The sequence below is a fragment of the Copadichromis virginalis genome, linkage group LG11, assembly GCF_057382275.1.
Source record: "Copadichromis virginalis isolate Kocher_CV1m ecotype Utaka linkage group LG11, C_Virginalis_male_GT1.1, whole genome shotgun sequence".
Taxonomy (NCBI): domain Eukaryota; kingdom Metazoa; phylum Chordata; class Actinopteri; order Cichliformes; family Cichlidae; genus Copadichromis; species Copadichromis virginalis.
This window is the reverse complement of record NC_140628.1, coordinates 24,110,262-24,127,760: the sequence shown is the minus strand read 5'-3', so window position 1 is coordinate 24,127,760 and position 17,499 is coordinate 24,110,262. Positions and strand designations below refer to the sequence as shown.

Genomic DNA, 17,499 nt, shown 5'->3' with positions numbered 1-17,499 from the left:
GCACACCCCCCTGCCAGTGTGACACTTGTTTTGTCTTTTACGGTTTCTGAAAGAAAAAAAAGGATTGATTAATGTTGTATTAACTGCAGTCAGTAACCGACTCTGATTCTCACCCGTTGCAGGCACATAGAAACTGTGTCAAAAACAGTGAAATTTGACTCCTTATTCGTAAATCATAAAAAAAGAAGAAAAGTGTACAGGAGAGAGAAACGGTCTGAGTGTTTGAAAAAGAAAAACGAGTGCGAGGAGAGGAGAGGAGAGAAAGGGGAGATGTGGGTTTGAGGTTTGTGAACCAGTTGCTCAGAGAGGAGTCTGGTGGATGGAGGGAGGGGAGCTGTGAGGATAAATGCACTCTTTCATTTCAACGTGAGAGAAATCCGTTACTAGAGACACATATTTACACGGACAAAGAAGCAGGGGAGCCTAAAATAAGAGAAATAAGCGGAGTGGATCATGGATAACGTGCTGTCAAAGATACCGCTCACGACAGCGCTCCTCAGACTTTGGGACTGATGAGCGGAGTTTCTGTCAGAGGAGTTTGAGCTTCAAAGACGCGCTCCGGAGTCTGGAGGGATAAAGCTGCTGCCTGCCTGTTTGTGAAGGCGTTACACATTTGTAATGGTTTAATGAGTCGGAACTGCGGCCTCTTGTTGGATGGGACAGGTGCAGTTATTGTCACGCCATGGGTCACTGAGACGTCACAAAGTTGATTTTTCATTTTTACATTTTTAAGACGTTTTCGCTCACTTTAACATAAGACGAGAAGAAGAAGAAGAAGAAGAAGAAAATCATAGCCAGATATTTCGTTTTATTCGTTGAATCAGTATTTAAGCTCCTGAAGTTGAACCCCATTCACGCACGTGGCATGCCACCGCGGCACAGTTTGGCCGACTTTTACGCATCTCTTGGAAAGAGAAAAAGCTGAAAACAAGCGTGTCTGTGTATGTGTGCGGTGGGCAACGACGCTCCTCATTTCCACCTAGTAAACGAGGGAAAAGGGGAAAAAAACATTAAAGAGAGACTTCTTTCATTCGGATTCATAAATGGAGCTGCGTAAATACCTGTTGTGCCTGGAGTTTATCCTCCTCCTTAAAGGTAAGAGCCACATCTCAGCCTATATTTCAGACCTTTAAAAAAAAAACCTGTTACATTTCTTTAAAAAGCCAAACAAAACTGAAGGACAGTTTAAAATAAGGTGAAGTTATTCATTCAGTTAATTCAGTTAACTCAACGCTGTGAACACAAATCTAAGTATATTCATCTCTGTGTAAAATAAGGCTCTGGTGTTGCTCCACTGCCCAGTTCCTTACCCCTCACTCAGCCCTCTCTTACTGGTGATTAACCTCCCTCAACTTTAAAAGACAGCATGTGCCAGTGATGGTGTGGCAGCCTCCCTGAGGCCCACTTAACACTGTGTGACAGTAAACTACTGACCATGAAGACATTCCTCAGATGATTTTGTGCTTAAAGAAGGAAAGCGGGAATCTTAAAACACCTGGACACACTCCATTTGCCAAATAAATCAAAGGTAAAGGAAGCTGTGCCTAAAGAGTACCGGTTCTTGGTTCAAAGTCAGATCCTTTAGTAAATCTATCACATATGTTTGAACTGAGGACATATTTCATTTTTGTTGGAGGTCTCCAGCTACCATCAGATATACGTGTACTCAGAGCCAAAAGGTTACCGGTTCATATCCGCTTATAGCTGACACATACAAACCCTGGCAGCTGTGTAACACGACCTCACCGGCCATATCAGCCATCTCTTAGACTTGATGTCTAAAGTTCCCCTAATAGGGTGCCTGTGCCATGTGTGTTTCTTCATGGAGCATGAACATCAGCTCCCCTTCAGTACTCATGCTCGCTGTGCCACAGAACAAACCGAGACGTTCCCACCCACCAGAAAGAAAGTGAAGAAAAAGGCCATTGTTGTCTGCATACTGATGCAGCTGATAAGCAGTGGTTAACTGCTGCCCTACGCCATGCAACCACGATGCAAAATTAGATCAATAGGCGTTGAGATTATGTTTTGCAAGGCATGTTAAATCTGTACCTGTGTCAAATCACACACAGTCGCTGAGGTTAATCTATAGAAGGAAATGTTGCCATTTGTGGTCATTTGTGGCAATTTGTGGCGTGATTATCCACGCTGCCCATTTTCACCCTTGTTCAGACCCCAAGGAATGAATGAGGAATGCATCAGGTACGAATGTTTCACGCTTTACACTCACCGGCGCATATACCCTTCATAGAAACACCAGCAGCCTGTGGTGTGGTTTTACACATTACACTCCATTACACGTTTCAATAAAGCATGAACAAGCCGACGTTTTTTTTCACCTTTTTAACCATGTAGCCTCTATTTTAATTCGTGCAGTATAGCTTAGTGTTTACGCTCGTCCCTGCGTGTGAGTTTGTAAGCCTAAGCATGTCTCACACAGGAGCATGTAGGTGAGTGAGTATGTGTGTAATGTTAATGGCTTCAGCAGAACTCCCCTGATGTGGTCAGCAGGCATCTCATGTCTGTTACACTCTGCTATGCTTTTACTGAGATGTCAAACACAGGTGTGTTTGCGTGTGTGTGTGTGTGTGTGTGTGTGTGTGTGTGTGTGTGTGTGTGTGTGTGTGTGTGTGTGTGTGTGCATATTTCACTCTGTTTCACTGCTCATTCATAAATTCTTGCTATTATTCTCCCAGCTATCTTCTTGCGTGTTTTCTTTTACTCTCCCATAATTCGCTGACTTTCATTCCTACTCCCCCTCTTATTCGTCCACCCCCATTCCCCACGAGAGGGTGACAGAGATTAGAACAGAACACGATGGAGATAATGGAGAGAAAATCTGTGGAAGGGTGTAAGAAGAGGTGAAGGAGGGAGAATGAGTGGAGGAACATTATGAGTCACTTCAATACAGATGACAGAAACAGACTGAATAAGACATCTCTGCTCGAGGACATTTCACAGAGGTGCTGTAAGTCAGACGTGTAAATTAAAGAGGACAGGGATATACATCATTGTCTTTAGTTAATGCTCTAAATGCTGGCATGTCTTTGTAGTCCCCCAAACACTATAGTGCTAAGTTCCATTCCTTTTGCCCGACATGTGCACACACATGCACATACATATACTGTACTACACAATCGCAACTATTCACATCAAGCAGCAGTAGCGCCCAGAGCTGAGCGTGTGGTTGAGCGAATCTGGACTTAGTTTGGCTTGATAAATGTTTGCCGGCAGTTGTCATGGCAATGGGTGGTCAGACAGCTTGTGGTAAAGTGTCATATATAAACCAAGATGAAAATACAACCAGAGGAGGGATGGCAGGACAGGGAAAACAGGGAATGATGGTACAGTTTTCTGGAAGCTGCAGGGGTTGAGACGGGAGATTTGTCCTTGTGGTGCATTTATAGCGTGTGTGTCTGCTCATTTTATAGCAGAGTGGGGAAAAAATAAATAAAATGAGCAATTTAAGGCTCATGAGAGAATGAGCTAAACACGAGGATAAAAGAGAACATCAGTAGCAGGAGCTGTTATCAGATCCCTGCTTTGATGTGGGAAGAAATCTGGAGTTGGAGTGTGGGTGACATTGTCTCAAGAAAAGAGAGAAACAGTTTACTGCAGTGTGTAAGACGGGTGGTGGGTGTCAATCTGAAAGAATAGCTAATTGCAAAAAGCCTGGGAAAATGGATTTTCTTTCTCTGGCAAGGGAAATAAAGACTGCAGAATTATTATACTGCTGCCTACGCGGATCCCCAATGCTGAAGCCTGTTAAAACATCTGTGTAGAACTGGATAGATGCATGAGGCTCATCTTAGTCACTGGAGGCTTGGATAAAGAAATACTGGAAGCTTGCGCTGATGTGCAAAATCAGCAGAAACAAGGCTTAAGGGTCTACAACCATGCCAGCAGCTCTGTGAGGCAGTGTTTGAGACAATGCTCATTGGTTCTTCCAGTATAGACGACTAAATATAAACACTTTTAGAATAACATAGTTAGTATAATAGACTTTTTTATTGCATCATTTATATCTCACTCAATCAACTGTAAATGTGTAACCAGAAGATCTAATTATAAATAATTACATTTTATTAACATCACTGCAATGCTATTAATACTTAATGATGAACTAATTGATCAGTTGATCTAAAAATTGGTTGTTGTTTGGTGCAGTTGGAAAAATTATGTGTAAGCTGGTCATCTAACTGTTGGGATTTTCTCTCTAATGTTGTAGGACCGTTACTCTACACTGTAAAGCAGCTTGAGGGAACTGTTGTTGTGATTTGGAGCTACACTGAATCGAATTAAATTGCACGTTTATTTGTACGGGCCAGTAATCAGCCTTCTGTTGTTCCAACATCCAGTATATCCCCAAAAGCTGATTCTGTTCATCTGGACATAGCGTTTTCAGTGGGAGAAACGTTTTGTCACTCATCCAAGAGACGAAACGTTTCGGGATTTACCTACCTGGATGATTAAGCATGCATCGAAACATCCAGTATAAGTCTCTGAATTTTTTGTGGTACAGTGAGCTCAGCAGGTTAGGTTTGTGTTACCTATGTTAGGGTCATGTTGGTGAATTGTCTCATCTCACCTTCCCTCCATCTTTTAATCAACAGAAACCTGCTTAGTGAACCATAGTATGACCAACTTTTGTAAAATGCCCATCATTTTATATTTAAAAAAAGAGAAAAAGAGTGAGACTATAAGCTCAGCAGCAAAGTGCTTGCAAAGGCCAAGTCAGGAGTCTTTTTACAACCACATTTATCTTCCCCTCATGGCTATTCTAGGGTCAGAATCAATCACAGGGCTAATGTAGTTTATGGCCAGTTTAGAAAACACAAACAATTTAGCTTTCATGGACATTGGAGGGAGCCCAGAAAGCTACAAGAAGAACATTCAAATGATAAAATCAAGGGAACCCGTTGGCAGCAGGTTTGAACCCGAACCCTTCTTACTGTGAGGTGACAGGTTAACCACTGCGTCACTGCTGTTCTCATCCAGTTGTTGTCAAGGTAAGTTACAACCAATAAAGTCTCTGCGTGTAATAATTTATTGACATAACTTAATCTACACCAGAATATCTGCTGTTGCCATGTCTGAAAGCCTCCATCTTTGTAGGTGTATGTGGTGAGTACGTCTATGTAGATAAAACCAGACAAAATGTGTGTGACAATGCAGTCATGTTACAAGAAAGACAATCTGTAGAGAAAAGTGAAGAAGCAGGTAGAAGAAACTACAGTGTGTAAGAAAAGCATGAGCAGGGACGGAAAAGAAACACTGAACATATCTAGTTTCATTCTCTAAACCAAGTGGAATCCCAATCTGATTGGCTTGGCGGAGGTACAATCCTGTGCAAAAGTCTTGATTCACCCCTTGTTTCTTTATATTTTGCTGGGAAACTGAGAAATACGTGCAGCGATTTATTGAAATATGTGCAAGAATACATGGAAATACAGTGTGTAAGGCACAAATGAAGTTTGTCAAATTCTAATGAGTTTGAAGGTCAATATTTGATATGACCACCTTTATTGTTTCCACAGCCTGCGCTCTCTCAGGCAGCTTTCATGTCATTCAAAGCTTTTGTTCTGTTTTCCATCAAGATGATCACTGCTTCACTGATGTTGAGGTCTGGGCTCTGGGGAGGCCAGTCCATGACTCACAGTGCTCCTTTATGAGGTTTTCTATCCAGGTATGCTTTTACTGCATGCTGGAAAATCAGGCTTCTGTCTATCAGATGCTTTCCAGATGGTAATGTGTGGTGGATAAAAATCTGATGGTACTTTTCTGTGTTCATAATTTCATCAGTTTCAAGATCTCCAGCCCTACTCTCTGAAATGTGGCAAATGCAAAAACCTCGCCTCTGACCTTCTCCATACACACTGATGAGAATTTTAACAATAAATTTCAAATTTGGATGATCACTCCATCAGACCTGTTGCCACTGATTTTTCTTCCATTTCTTGTGTAATTTGGTAAAACGCAGACGTGTCTTCAACTGAGACCAACTCTGATGAGGCTTCAGTCATGTGTCTTTGCTGGCTTTAAGATAATGCTGTGGCACTATGACACTACGCTGACACAAAAACAAGTTTTGAGCTAATAGCACTCGGGAATCATTTTGCTGGTACAAAAATATCATTTTATGCCCGTCAGACCTGGCTTATCTTACATTTTTCATTGATTCGAGTAAAAAAATGGAAACAAATAATGCTTGTTCATACAGACTCTTTGCAATAAAGTGCCTAAAGATACAGTTTAACATGAGTGCTTTGCTAAATTGTCCGTTATGTGTTGAGACAACACTGGTTTATCCTTTGGGTTAACCTGAATGATTTATAGGTCAGTGTCAAGTGTTTTAAAAGCAAACAAACAAATATTATTCTGAAAAAATTGTTAGAGACAAGAACCTGACTAAAAATGAGTGGAAAAGCAGCCAATGTCCAAAGAAAAACTTTGAAAGACCTTCAGAAAGCTCGGAGAACTATTGCTCAACACCATTTTAAAAACTTTAGGAAACTGTGGCTCCTTAGAAGCAAAGTATAAATAATTGAGGAGTGAGGCAAGACTTTTGCACAGAATTGTGACTGTCTGTGTTTAGTTGTGGGAAAGTACCTGGACACAAGTGTGTAAGCAGCTGTTTCATAATCATGCCACCAGTGTTTTGGTCTGCTTCCCAGTCTGGGAGTACTGGAGAAGTTACAGAACTGTTAGGAAGGAACTGTAGATGTTGCTAAACTGCTCAGTAAACTGAAGCCATTCTGAAAGCCCATTTTAGCAACCACATCCAACACACCCTACAAATAACATACAGTAGACACACAAGTGGGACAAGTTAAATACCGACTGTTGAGAGCTGCAGAGCTGTCTCAGTCTGAACTGAAAATAATACACGATGACTCTCTTTAATCTATGGGGAACTGTGTAGGCAAGAAATACCAGCTGGCTCATATCCTATAAGCTACTTTCAACCACTTCAGTGGAAACAGGAAATACATATATATCTGCTTAAATGTTTGCTTGACAACATTTTCTTTAACTTGTATTGTCCATTACATACTCAGTCTATTTATGGGTGTTTGGAAATAACCTGCTATCTGTTACATGTAGCTTGAAATGCAAAAGATGAAGCCAAAATCAGATAAATCTCAGATAAATTGGATTGGTTCACATGTCACGTTCAGCGTATATATGTCACCTGTATGTACACTGAAAAAAGAGAAATGCTGGAACAGCTTAGTTATATTACGTCGATTGGTAATGCATGATTGAATTATTAAATAATAAGTCAACCAGATCAACCCAACACAAAGCATAATACGTGAAGCTTAACTTGGGTGCTTTAAAAATACCAAGTTAAGGGACCAGGCTCTAATTTCAAGTTGACAGAAACCCAAAAAAAATACACCAACCTCACTAAAGCATTACCTCAGCTACAACTTAAATACTCCTTGCACAGTGTAACTTAAGAGTCACCAAAATTTGGATCCGTGACAGAATTTTGTTCGAGTCACCACTAAACACAGGCTGAATGAAGAAAAGTGCAGAAAGCCTGGCTTCCACCATTTAAACACAAATTTAGGCATTTGTGAGTTTTTTCATGACTTCTCCAGTACTTCCTGTCCTCCACTACATCTCAAAGGTAACCGTTGCCCTTTCTCCCTCACTATGTGACAGCTAGATACTCAATACTTGCAGTAAATGATGATACTGGCTGTTCTGTTATGAATGAAACAAATATAACTTGCAGTTGGACATGAAGTTGCTCACAACAGCTAAATTCTGCTTCTACTGTGACGGCCACAGGGCTGACCTTGTTTTCTTTGTTGCCTTTGTCTATCTCTTCCGGGTAACTGGTGGATGGAGCAGACCTAATTTGGGATGTAACATACCTGAGCAGGCTCGGGGCCGTCTAAAGCAGCCCTGCCAGACCTTCGTGGGGGCTTTTTTTCTGCTCCTCTCTTGCACTCACTCGTACACTTACCCTGCATATACACTAATCTGCTGACAACCACTCCTACTAATCTTTGGTTTCTTTGTTTTATTTAATTAAGCTATTTAATAGCATCCTAAAACGACGTGTGTGCTTTCTCTTTTTGAACCAGGGTAGTATAAAAATCCCAAGATGCGATCTTTCCATTTTAAATAATTTGCTTTAAAAATGTTTTTACATTTTCAATGCAGGACGTTGTGTTTACACCGTAGTATAAGTGTAGACTACAGTGTATAGACTGCAGTGTATAGACTTCTACTGCCATGAGGTCTCTCTTGGAAATGAGATTTTTAATCTCAATGAGATTATTTACCTAGATAAATAAAGGACTAATAAAAAGTATAAGTAGCTGTATTTAAGTAGAAGATGCGAGTCCTTCCTCCATCACAGTGCTTATGCTGGCATCTGTTGGCATTGAAGATTACAAGTCTGACACTGAAAAACAATGTGAGGGTGTGGTGCTAGAAGTGAGCTATGAGCTCTGTGGTCTCTTCTTCATCTCATCTACATTTGCTGCACCTAGCATAACACACCCGGGTCCCCAGACTGCAAGTCGATTAGCTGTGGGTCACTTATGTGTCAGGTGCTTATGAGGAATAAATGTATACGAATTAACAGTCCAGGGTCTGTTTTTCTGCTGCACCTAGTTTGATCTTTTTTAATGTTTCCCTTCTAAAAAGGTTCAAATGGATGCTGAAACATCCGTGTTATTTATTTTCAAGCTGTTTGACTCCTAAATCTTTATTCATTTAGTTTAGCTCTGATCATCAGCACCGAGCAGCTCAAACATGCTTCAGCTTACTTACAGATGTAAACAAGTCAGTGAGCTACCATCTCACTGTGTCTCCCTCGCTTCTCCCTGTAAGTATGAAGGGCAGCTTGTGTGTCATAACAGGGAGCTCACTATATTTAAGAGTTTTTCTAACCCACACCCTTCCTTGCTTTGCTTCTTCTCTTCTCTCTCGTCTCCCTCTTTCCCCTTAGACTGAACTCTCTTTTTCCTCAGAGACGGCCTTTGGTCACTTTGTTTATCCATCTTTTTGACACCCCCCTACCCGCCACCCCCTGTCCCCTCTAATTCTCTTCTCCAAGGCCAAGACATGAAATAATAATCTTACTCTTCACTGTAGCTCTAACTACACATAGTGCACACAGTTGTCCAAGTTTTTCACTGGCCTTTGACAGCTTATGAATAAAGTTTATGTAAGTGCATTAACTTTAGTGCTCCATGAACAGATGAATAAATAAAAAAGCATAAGTTGGAGAGGTAGATGGAATGATTTATATTTGTACTACCATGTCGATAAGGTTGTGGGTTTGAATCCAGGCCAGGAGTTTGAATGTTCTCCTTGTGTCTGTGGGGGTACTCTCTGGGTACTCCAGCTTTCTCCCACAGTCCAACATGCACGCCAGGCTTTAAGAGCAACTGATTATTCCAAATTGGCTAAAAAGGTGAAAGTGAGCATGAATAGCTGCCTGTCCATTGTGTTAGCCCTGCAACAGATTGGCTGTACCCCATCTCTCACCCTATAACAGTGATACGCTACAGCTCCAAGTGGAAGAGGATGGATGGATGCTTTAAAAGTTATGGTTTTAATACCATTACAATTCCAGCATTTTCCCCAGTTACAGTTTGTATACTAAATCAACCACCTAACTAACGGGTTAGTTTAATATTTAAAATCTAAACTTCAAACTTTTCTTTGAATGCACAGCTTCCCCCCTATAATTTTTTTACGTGAATCTTTAAGAGAAAAAACCCATCTTCCACGCTTTATACACATCACTCAGCCATAACACATGACACAGGAAAATGTAGGGTAGAGGGGTTTCCTCCTGCCAGAAGAAGTTTTACTGGGGCTGTAACATTCGATCTTGTCCTGTGGTGTCTGGTACCCAGATATTGGCAGCTGGCAGTCCTGTTGCTGCTCAATCAGACTGGGATCTGCAACATTTCATGGGGATTTTGTTAGCAATGCCTTGTCCCCAATGACTCTGAACGAGAGGATTAGCATTATCTGTTTGTAGTTTTAATGTTATCCATTAAAGTGTTTTTTTGTTGTTTTTTTTTTTCAGCTTGATTCAGTTGATTTATTGGAGCATGCCACTTTTTTTGTGGTTGTATTATTTAATTGAACAAAATTCAGTTAAGTGAGCACTGTTTTGTTGTCTGTTTTTGTCATCGGTGTTTAAAATGTTCTTTGTCATGTCTTCCAGAGCTTTGTCAGTGTTTCAACATAGATGTAAAGCACCCGCGCATATTCACCGGTCCAGAGGACGCGCTGTTCGGCTTCTCCGTCTTGCAGCATGAAGCAGATGGAGAGAAATCGTAAGTCTGTGAGGGAGACAGTCAGATATAATCTAATGGAACCACACAGTCATAAATAAACTGTCATAACATGTACACAAAGCGGGCGATGGATGACATTTTGATGATGAATGAATTACTCCGTAAAGGATGCTGGTTGGTGCTCCCTGGGACGGGCCGCCCAACAACAGGAAAGGAGATGTGTACAAATGCAGCGTGGGACGGGAGAAGAACTCAAGCTGCAATAAAGTGAATCTAGGTGAGAGAAACTATGAGTTGAAGAAAATATGCAGGAAAAAAATCCTCAATTCATGTTTGGATTTGTTACTTCAAAGCTAAGATGTTTGTGTCGCTCAGGTGAGACGGCTCTCCAGAACGTTTCTAAAAATCTGAGGAATTCTCACTTGGGAATGACCCTCACACCAACTTCACCTGATGGCTTCCTGGTATGTGGCATCAACACTGGAAAACGGGGCTTTTTATTTTTCCTACATGGGCAGTGGGTTGATGGGTGGGAGCCTGAAGGGATGTGGTCAGACCAGGTTGAGTTTGTTCAACAGAATTCTGATGAATTCGCTCCCTTCGAGTGTTTTTAGTTGAATTTAGATTTGACCACAAGCGGTTCACTGATCCTCCTCTTTCTTTTCTTTAATTTTGGACATGCATTTTGTTAGATTATAATAGTATTTTATGCCATGTTATACCCCTAACTAAAGATTGTGAATTATTATGTAGTTTTAGTTTGCATTATTCTCCTGAATTAGAAGAAGCTGATAACTATTGCATTAGTTAAACTGATTTGCATTACATTAGACTGCTGATTTATTGTGAATGAATGATATTGTTTTATGATGAATTATACTGCTGAGTTATAAGAAAATACTGTTTGCAGAAAGTCATCACCTTATTTGTCTGATTAGAAGAGAACAGAACATGCTGGAGTTTTCTGCCCCAACTCAGCAGGAGCAGATAAACAGGGAGCCAAGGTCGTAGCTTAGGCGCTGTGTGAGAGAAAGAATGTGAATGTTTAGGCTTTTTATGATAAGGTGGAGGCACCAGAGGCTATAAGAGTTTGAGCAATGCTCCACCATTTTGAGATCTGAGGCTGTCTGCATACAGTGTCCATCTCCCACGCGTGTGACTATTAAAATCATCGTTTGACTTAACCCGGCCGGACCAGTGTTGTTATTGTGGTTTTTCTCTTGTCTCCATCCCCAATATTTTGAACCATAACAATTTGCACATTTACATAGTGTGGGAAGGTGTTTTAAACCCATTTCCAAACAAGTGGAAAACATTCAAGACAGTTACCAATCTTCCCAGGAGTGCAAGTCACAGAAAATTCACTTCAAAGTCAAACTCTACAATGCTCAGAGAAACTGCAAAAAACCCCAGCGCCACATCTCAGACAGTACAGGCCTCAATCAGCGTGTTACACAGTAAAGTAGCTAACCACAAGACTTCTAGAGTAATGTCTATTTAACAGATGAGATCAAAGTGGAACTGTTTGGTCATAAGTCTCAGCAGCATGTTTGGTGAAAACCAAGCACAGCATATCAGCGCAAACACCTCAGACATACTGTCAAGCACAGTGGAGGAGAGGTCATGATTTGATCTTGTTTTGGAGCCACTGGTCAATAGTCAATAACTGCAGTATGTCAGTGGGCTGGTTGTCAGTGTAGGTTGTATTTAAATAGTTTAATCGAACCTCGTGAGGACCACATAATTTATTTTATGTCCTGATAGGTAAAACCTTAGAATTTAAGGAGGGTGTATTTTCTTTTTACCATGACTCTAATTAATGTGAGAACTTACAGAGCTTGTAGTTACTGACACAATAACCAGACATGAATGATTCAAAGTCAAGCTGATGAAGTCAAGTGCAAAGCAACGTTTATGGACAGAATCTAACTCGAGTTTAGGTTTAAGACTTTAGCTTTTAGACAAACTTCTTGAAATCTTACTCACTCATTTATCCTAATTTCTGCACTTCTGAGGCTTCTGGCTTGCAGACCCACACACTTATTGCCTTAGCGAGGAGACAGCAGTTTGTGTTACATGCCTTCTTTGTGTAACTCTGTGTGTATGTTGGGCAAGTGTGCTTGCGTGTTTTGGTGTCTGCCAGGTTTTTTACTGCTTCTTCGGGCGTGGAGTCGTGTACAGTTCAAAAAACGCTAGCCAGCTTAGGCGGGTTTTTTGTGTGCGCGTGTGCACAGGCATGTGTGCGGGCATGTGTGTGTGTGTTTATCTTAACCCCAGTGGTCAGGTCTATAACAGGATCGGAATGCGTCTCCGGCCCTTTGTTAATGACAGACCTACCAAAAGCCATAGCACCTCTTTCGCTTTTCTCCATCTTCTCCCTCCATCGTTTCCTCCCATCCCTCTCTCTCCATCCTTTCTTCTCTGCCTGTCTGTGTGCCTGAGGAGAAACCCTTCCATAATGACAGGGCAAGAAAAACCAGGATGTTTCTCTTTCTCTCATTCTACCCCCACTTCACCCCACTTTCAGTCTCCTTCTTTTGTCTTTCTGCTAGCTTCTTTTTTATCTCTTGTCTCTGCACTCGCCCCTGTTCTTTCCTCTTGGTATGGAAAGCCAAATAAATGGCGCGCTTTGAAGGCAGAAATATTTTTTATAGGGTGCCCCCTCCCCAACCTCCTTACTCACCCTCCCTACATTTAGCACAATCAAGTTTAAATCGCTCATACTGGTCTTGTGCTCCAGCTCTGTGAAACCGCTCATGACAACTGTGACTGCCAGCATGTCAACAATAGTCTCCCTCCTTCTCCTGTCCTCCAAACCACACTATTGTAGTTTTTCCATGACTTATTCCCTCTTGTGACTTGTTTTCTTTTTGTTTCCTATCTGCCCTGATTTAATTGTTATCGTTTTGTGCGTTCTTGTGTGTGTTTGTGGGTATGTTTGTGTGCACATTTCCATGTTTTAAACTCTTTGATACACATCTTGTGCACGTAAAACAAACAGTGGAAAAGAATAAACTCTGTTCAAATTAATTACAGCTACTTGTGAAATTCACCTGTAAAACAGATGCTTGTGTGTGTGTGTGTGTGTGTGTGTGTGTGTGTGTGTGTGTGTGTGTGTGTGTGTGTGTGTGTGTGTGTGTGTGTGTGTGTGTGTGTGTGCATTTGTTTTGCAGGCATGTGCTCCACTGTGGTCACAAGAGTGTGGTACATCTATGTTCAGCACTGGCATCTGTGCCTCAGTCAGCGATGACCTAGAACCAAGAGAGACAATCGCTCCAACAGCACAAAGTAACTATACTTACACAAACACACTCACAAACACAAAAAACCCACAAAGTGCGGCAAAGAAACATGTTGCAGACCTGCTTCAATCAACCAAACATTTCTAAATGTCCATATCTGGCAGGGTGCTCGACGTACATGGACATCGTGATCGTGCTGGATGGCTCCAACAGCATCTACCCCTGGTACGAGGTCCAAAACTTCCTCAGTAACATCCTCAGCAAGTTCCACATCAGCTCAGACCAGATGCAGGTAAAACTCCAATTCAGTGTGTATTTGCACAGCCGATAAATATTATTTACACTAGTAATGGAAACTTGTGGGTTTAAATTTGAGTGAGTCTCCCACTTAAATATCTGGAACCCCTTAGCTGCAGCCCAGAGCAGTAAGACAAGCTAGTCCCTTGAATGAAAACATGCTGACAGGGACGTATCAGGAACCAGTTTGGCAAATATGTCCAGAAGAATAGTTGGAGTAATGTAAAGGGACATGAGCCCAGCTCACTTGAGGTTGAAGGGGAATGGGAGCTGGGGGTTTTGGTGATGGTGTGTGTGTGTGTGTGTGTGTGTGTGTGTGTGTGTGTGTGTGTGTGTGTGTGTCTGCATGAGTTGGGGAGGGGAAGTGAGGTTTCTAGTGACATTATTCAAAGCAAAGCAACTAGAAGAGTGAAAGGAGAACTGAGTAATGAAAAGGGGAGGTGGGGGGTAAGGGGTAGCAGGCAATGTGAGGTGAAGAGGAAATACCTCTGGTTTTTGAATGAATTCAGAAATCCCCCAAGTGCACTGTTTGCTTTAAGAACAGGACTGGTACTTAAGGAGATAGTTCAACCCAGAAACAAAAGTCTCAGATGTTGCTTTCCACAATTATGTGCCGGCACAACCAATAACATGTGGCATTGTTGAAATGCTTGTGTGTTTCTGTACGTGTGTTTGCCCTCGCGTGTCCATATTTAGGTTGGTATTCTGCAGTATGGTGAGGTAGCTGTTCACGAGTGGTCTCTGAAGGACTACCAGACCACACAGGAGGTAGTGGAGGCCGCCAAGAACATCAGCCGACAGGAGGGACGGGAGACGCGCACGGCATATGCGATTGAAACAGCCTGGTAGGCATGGCAGTTTACTAGTCGGGGATGATTTTTCTCATTCTAAAGCATGCTGTAGATTTGGCAGGTTAACTGGAATCTATGTGACGCTTTGGTTTTTGTTTGTAACAATAGTTGGTGCTTATAAATAGATCACTGTATAATTTTCAGTTATAATGGCAATCAGATCTGTTTTCTTCTTCTCTAATTTCCTTTCTAACAATATGCTCCATGTTTAATTTATGGAAAACTATTCGATTTCTCATAATGTATGATCTGTTTCTGTTCAAAATTAGTCAGCGGTAGTGGCAGCACACCACACAAGTATCTTTCAGCCAATAGTTTTAGTTCGGACAGGTTTACTTCTTGAGTTCATTCTCACTGATTTCAGGCAGCTGTTGTAAGCAAAAAAGCTGAAACAAACCACTCTACACTCCCTATACATAAACGCTTAGTGCCCAACAACAATTTCAGAAGTAGCTGGTTTCCAGATGGTATTGCATCTCCAACATAACTAGCTGAAATGCAGTTCCAAACCTCGACGGAGGCTCCACTCAGTGTCCAGGGGTGTCCAACTCCAGGCCTCAAGGGCAGGTTTTGGATGAGTCCTTCATCCATCACAGCTGATTTAAATGGCTAAATAACCTCCTCAACATGTCTTGAAGTTCTCTAGAGGCCTGGTAATGAAATAATCATTTAATTCAGGTGTGTTGGCCCAGGGTGAGATCTAAACCCTGCAGGACACCGGCCCTCGAGGTAAATTGCTAAATTGTTTGTTTGATTGTTTGAAGGGTAAAAGTCATAAGTCAGTGTTAAGCGATTTAACAAAAAACAAAATCCTCTGAAAATGAACAGGTACAAGGACTGAAAATGACTCAAAGATCAACCAGTGAAAAACATTGAAAGACCTTTGCTTAAGACCCCTTCAAAATTAAAATAAAAAATATATAAGGAAATAAGTGGCGGTTCAGTACAGTGTGCAAGATCAAATCCAGATAAAATGCATAAGGGACCTTTGAGGCAGTCTTCTATAACTTCCTCATGGCTGCACTGTCACCCAGTTCCTCCACACATCCATCACTTTGTAGAGGTATGTTGGGGGGCTTTAACGCTGGTAACCCAAGTGTAAAGAAGTTGGCAGGTCAGTGAAAAATCTTTCTTTTCAAAACAAAATTCCTCCTTTATTAAAGTCATACCCACATAGAGCACCACACCCAGACCTGATGTGTGGCCGTGACTGTTATTTTGGTATGTGTGTCTCTGAGCACGCACACGCGTTCACACAGGTAATTGGAGGGTTCCTGTTTTCTGGTACATTTAAAGGTAAAAGTTGGACATGTAAACGATAGTGGAAAAGCAGTCCCTGGAAACCAGTATAAGGTCTTAAAGCTTTTTACTTTAAAACGCCAGCGATGGGAAATCCAGTTTTTGCTTTCACTGTAACTGTCATCTTCGCTCCCTGCCCAATGTGATGGTTGGGCTAAGTTATATGCTGTATATGTGTGTCTAAGTGTAAACAAGTAAAATATAGGCATTAACTTGACATTAAGAGGCGGGACTATCAAAAGATAACTTCTAAACTAACTCTCATAAACATATCTACTTCCACTCTCACATACTCATGCACAGATGGACAGATAGCAGCCCTGGCACTGGCAGGAAAGTGACGGGGTAAGAAAAACAACGAGATTAGCTGAGCTGGGCTAGCCGGCTGCTGGCTCAGCACAGCTGCAGGTGTGGCATGACCTGACCCAGACTGGTCAGCCAAGTAGTTCTGCTACAGCTGTAAAAATACACACAGAGACACGTACAGCATGCACGTGCGCACGTACACACACATAATGAGGACTCATGTATAACTTGTTAAATTCACGAACGATGCCTTTTAACTATTCTTTCAAGACTTGACAGTTACAGCATTTGTTCCCTGACCTCCTGACCTCAACGTTAACCTTCTTCACTGTGTGTTTAACTTTCAGCCTTTACCCCAACCATCTCCTTATGAGAAACCTACCCTAAAATGAAGCACTTAGCTAAAATAGCTCCCGAAAGAACAACAGAAGATTTCGAGTTCCTGGGAGAGCGGTCGGTGCAGATTTAAACTGATCTTAGACTTTATTCACATTAATGCCATAAAAATCAGGAATTTCGATTTGACTTGAAGTTGACTGCTCTGAGGCTTGGCATATTTGAGAGCTAACTATTTGAGGAGGAGAACTATTTGGGACTACTGGAAAGAAGGAATGATGGTTTATTCAAATGATTAACATTTCACACCTAATTTGGTAGAAATAATCCGACCAGATCTACTGTGCGTAACTTGATAAGCATGCTATAAAAGTACAGCTGTGGGAAAATGCACAAAGAAACCCCCACAATTAAAGGGATTTTTGAGCTAAGCTAGCTAGTGTTAGTGAAAACTAATCACAGAGAAGGACTTATTGGTGGCCAAATTCAAGGCAAACGTAGGACAGAAATGCTTCAGTAAGTCCTCCAACTAAAAAAATCATATCAGCTATCATCTGCTATCATGTGACACGACCCATGAAACAAAACATAGCAGTGTTTCCACAAAACAAAGTCTGCATTAGGAGCCAAATGATGGGTAGTATCTCACCTGCTGTTACATTATCTGTTGGTTTGTGGAACCCCTGCTTTCAATTGTTGACTTTTTTTTTTTTTTCAAAAAAGTTGGGTTGCTGACAACAGAATGCAATCATTTGTAAATCTCAAAAATCCACATTTTATTGACAAGAGAACATAGAAAAGGTATCAAATATTCAAACTGAGAAAATATATTTAATTTGAGGAAAAACGAGGCCAGCTCTGTGCCTGAACTCTTACTTTGAAGTCTTGCTG

The 17,499-nt window shown here is 41.4% G+C and overlaps 1 protein-coding gene across 1 annotated transcript in view; it reads left to right on the top strand.

Annotated features, from left to right (window-relative positions):
• The first annotated feature begins 318 nt into the window (after positions 1 to 318).
• The window catches only part of itga10 (integrin, alpha 10), a 31,036-nt gene continuing 13,855 nt past the window's right edge, over positions 319 to 17,499 (top strand). The window contains exons 1-7 of the mRNA XM_085473928.1: positions 319 to 1,095; positions 10,205 to 10,316; positions 10,445 to 10,554; positions 10,653 to 10,741; positions 13,451 to 13,565; positions 13,684 to 13,811; positions 14,513 to 14,661. Of these exons, the coding sequence (XP_085330054.1) occupies positions 1,044 to 1,095; positions 10,205 to 10,316; positions 10,445 to 10,554; positions 10,653 to 10,741; positions 13,451 to 13,565; positions 13,684 to 13,811; positions 14,513 to 14,661 (755 nt within the window). The 5' untranslated portion in view covers positions 319 to 1,043. The remainder of the gene's footprint in view (positions 1,096 to 10,204; positions 10,317 to 10,444; positions 10,555 to 10,652; positions 10,742 to 13,450; positions 13,566 to 13,683; positions 13,812 to 14,512; positions 14,662 to 17,499) is intronic.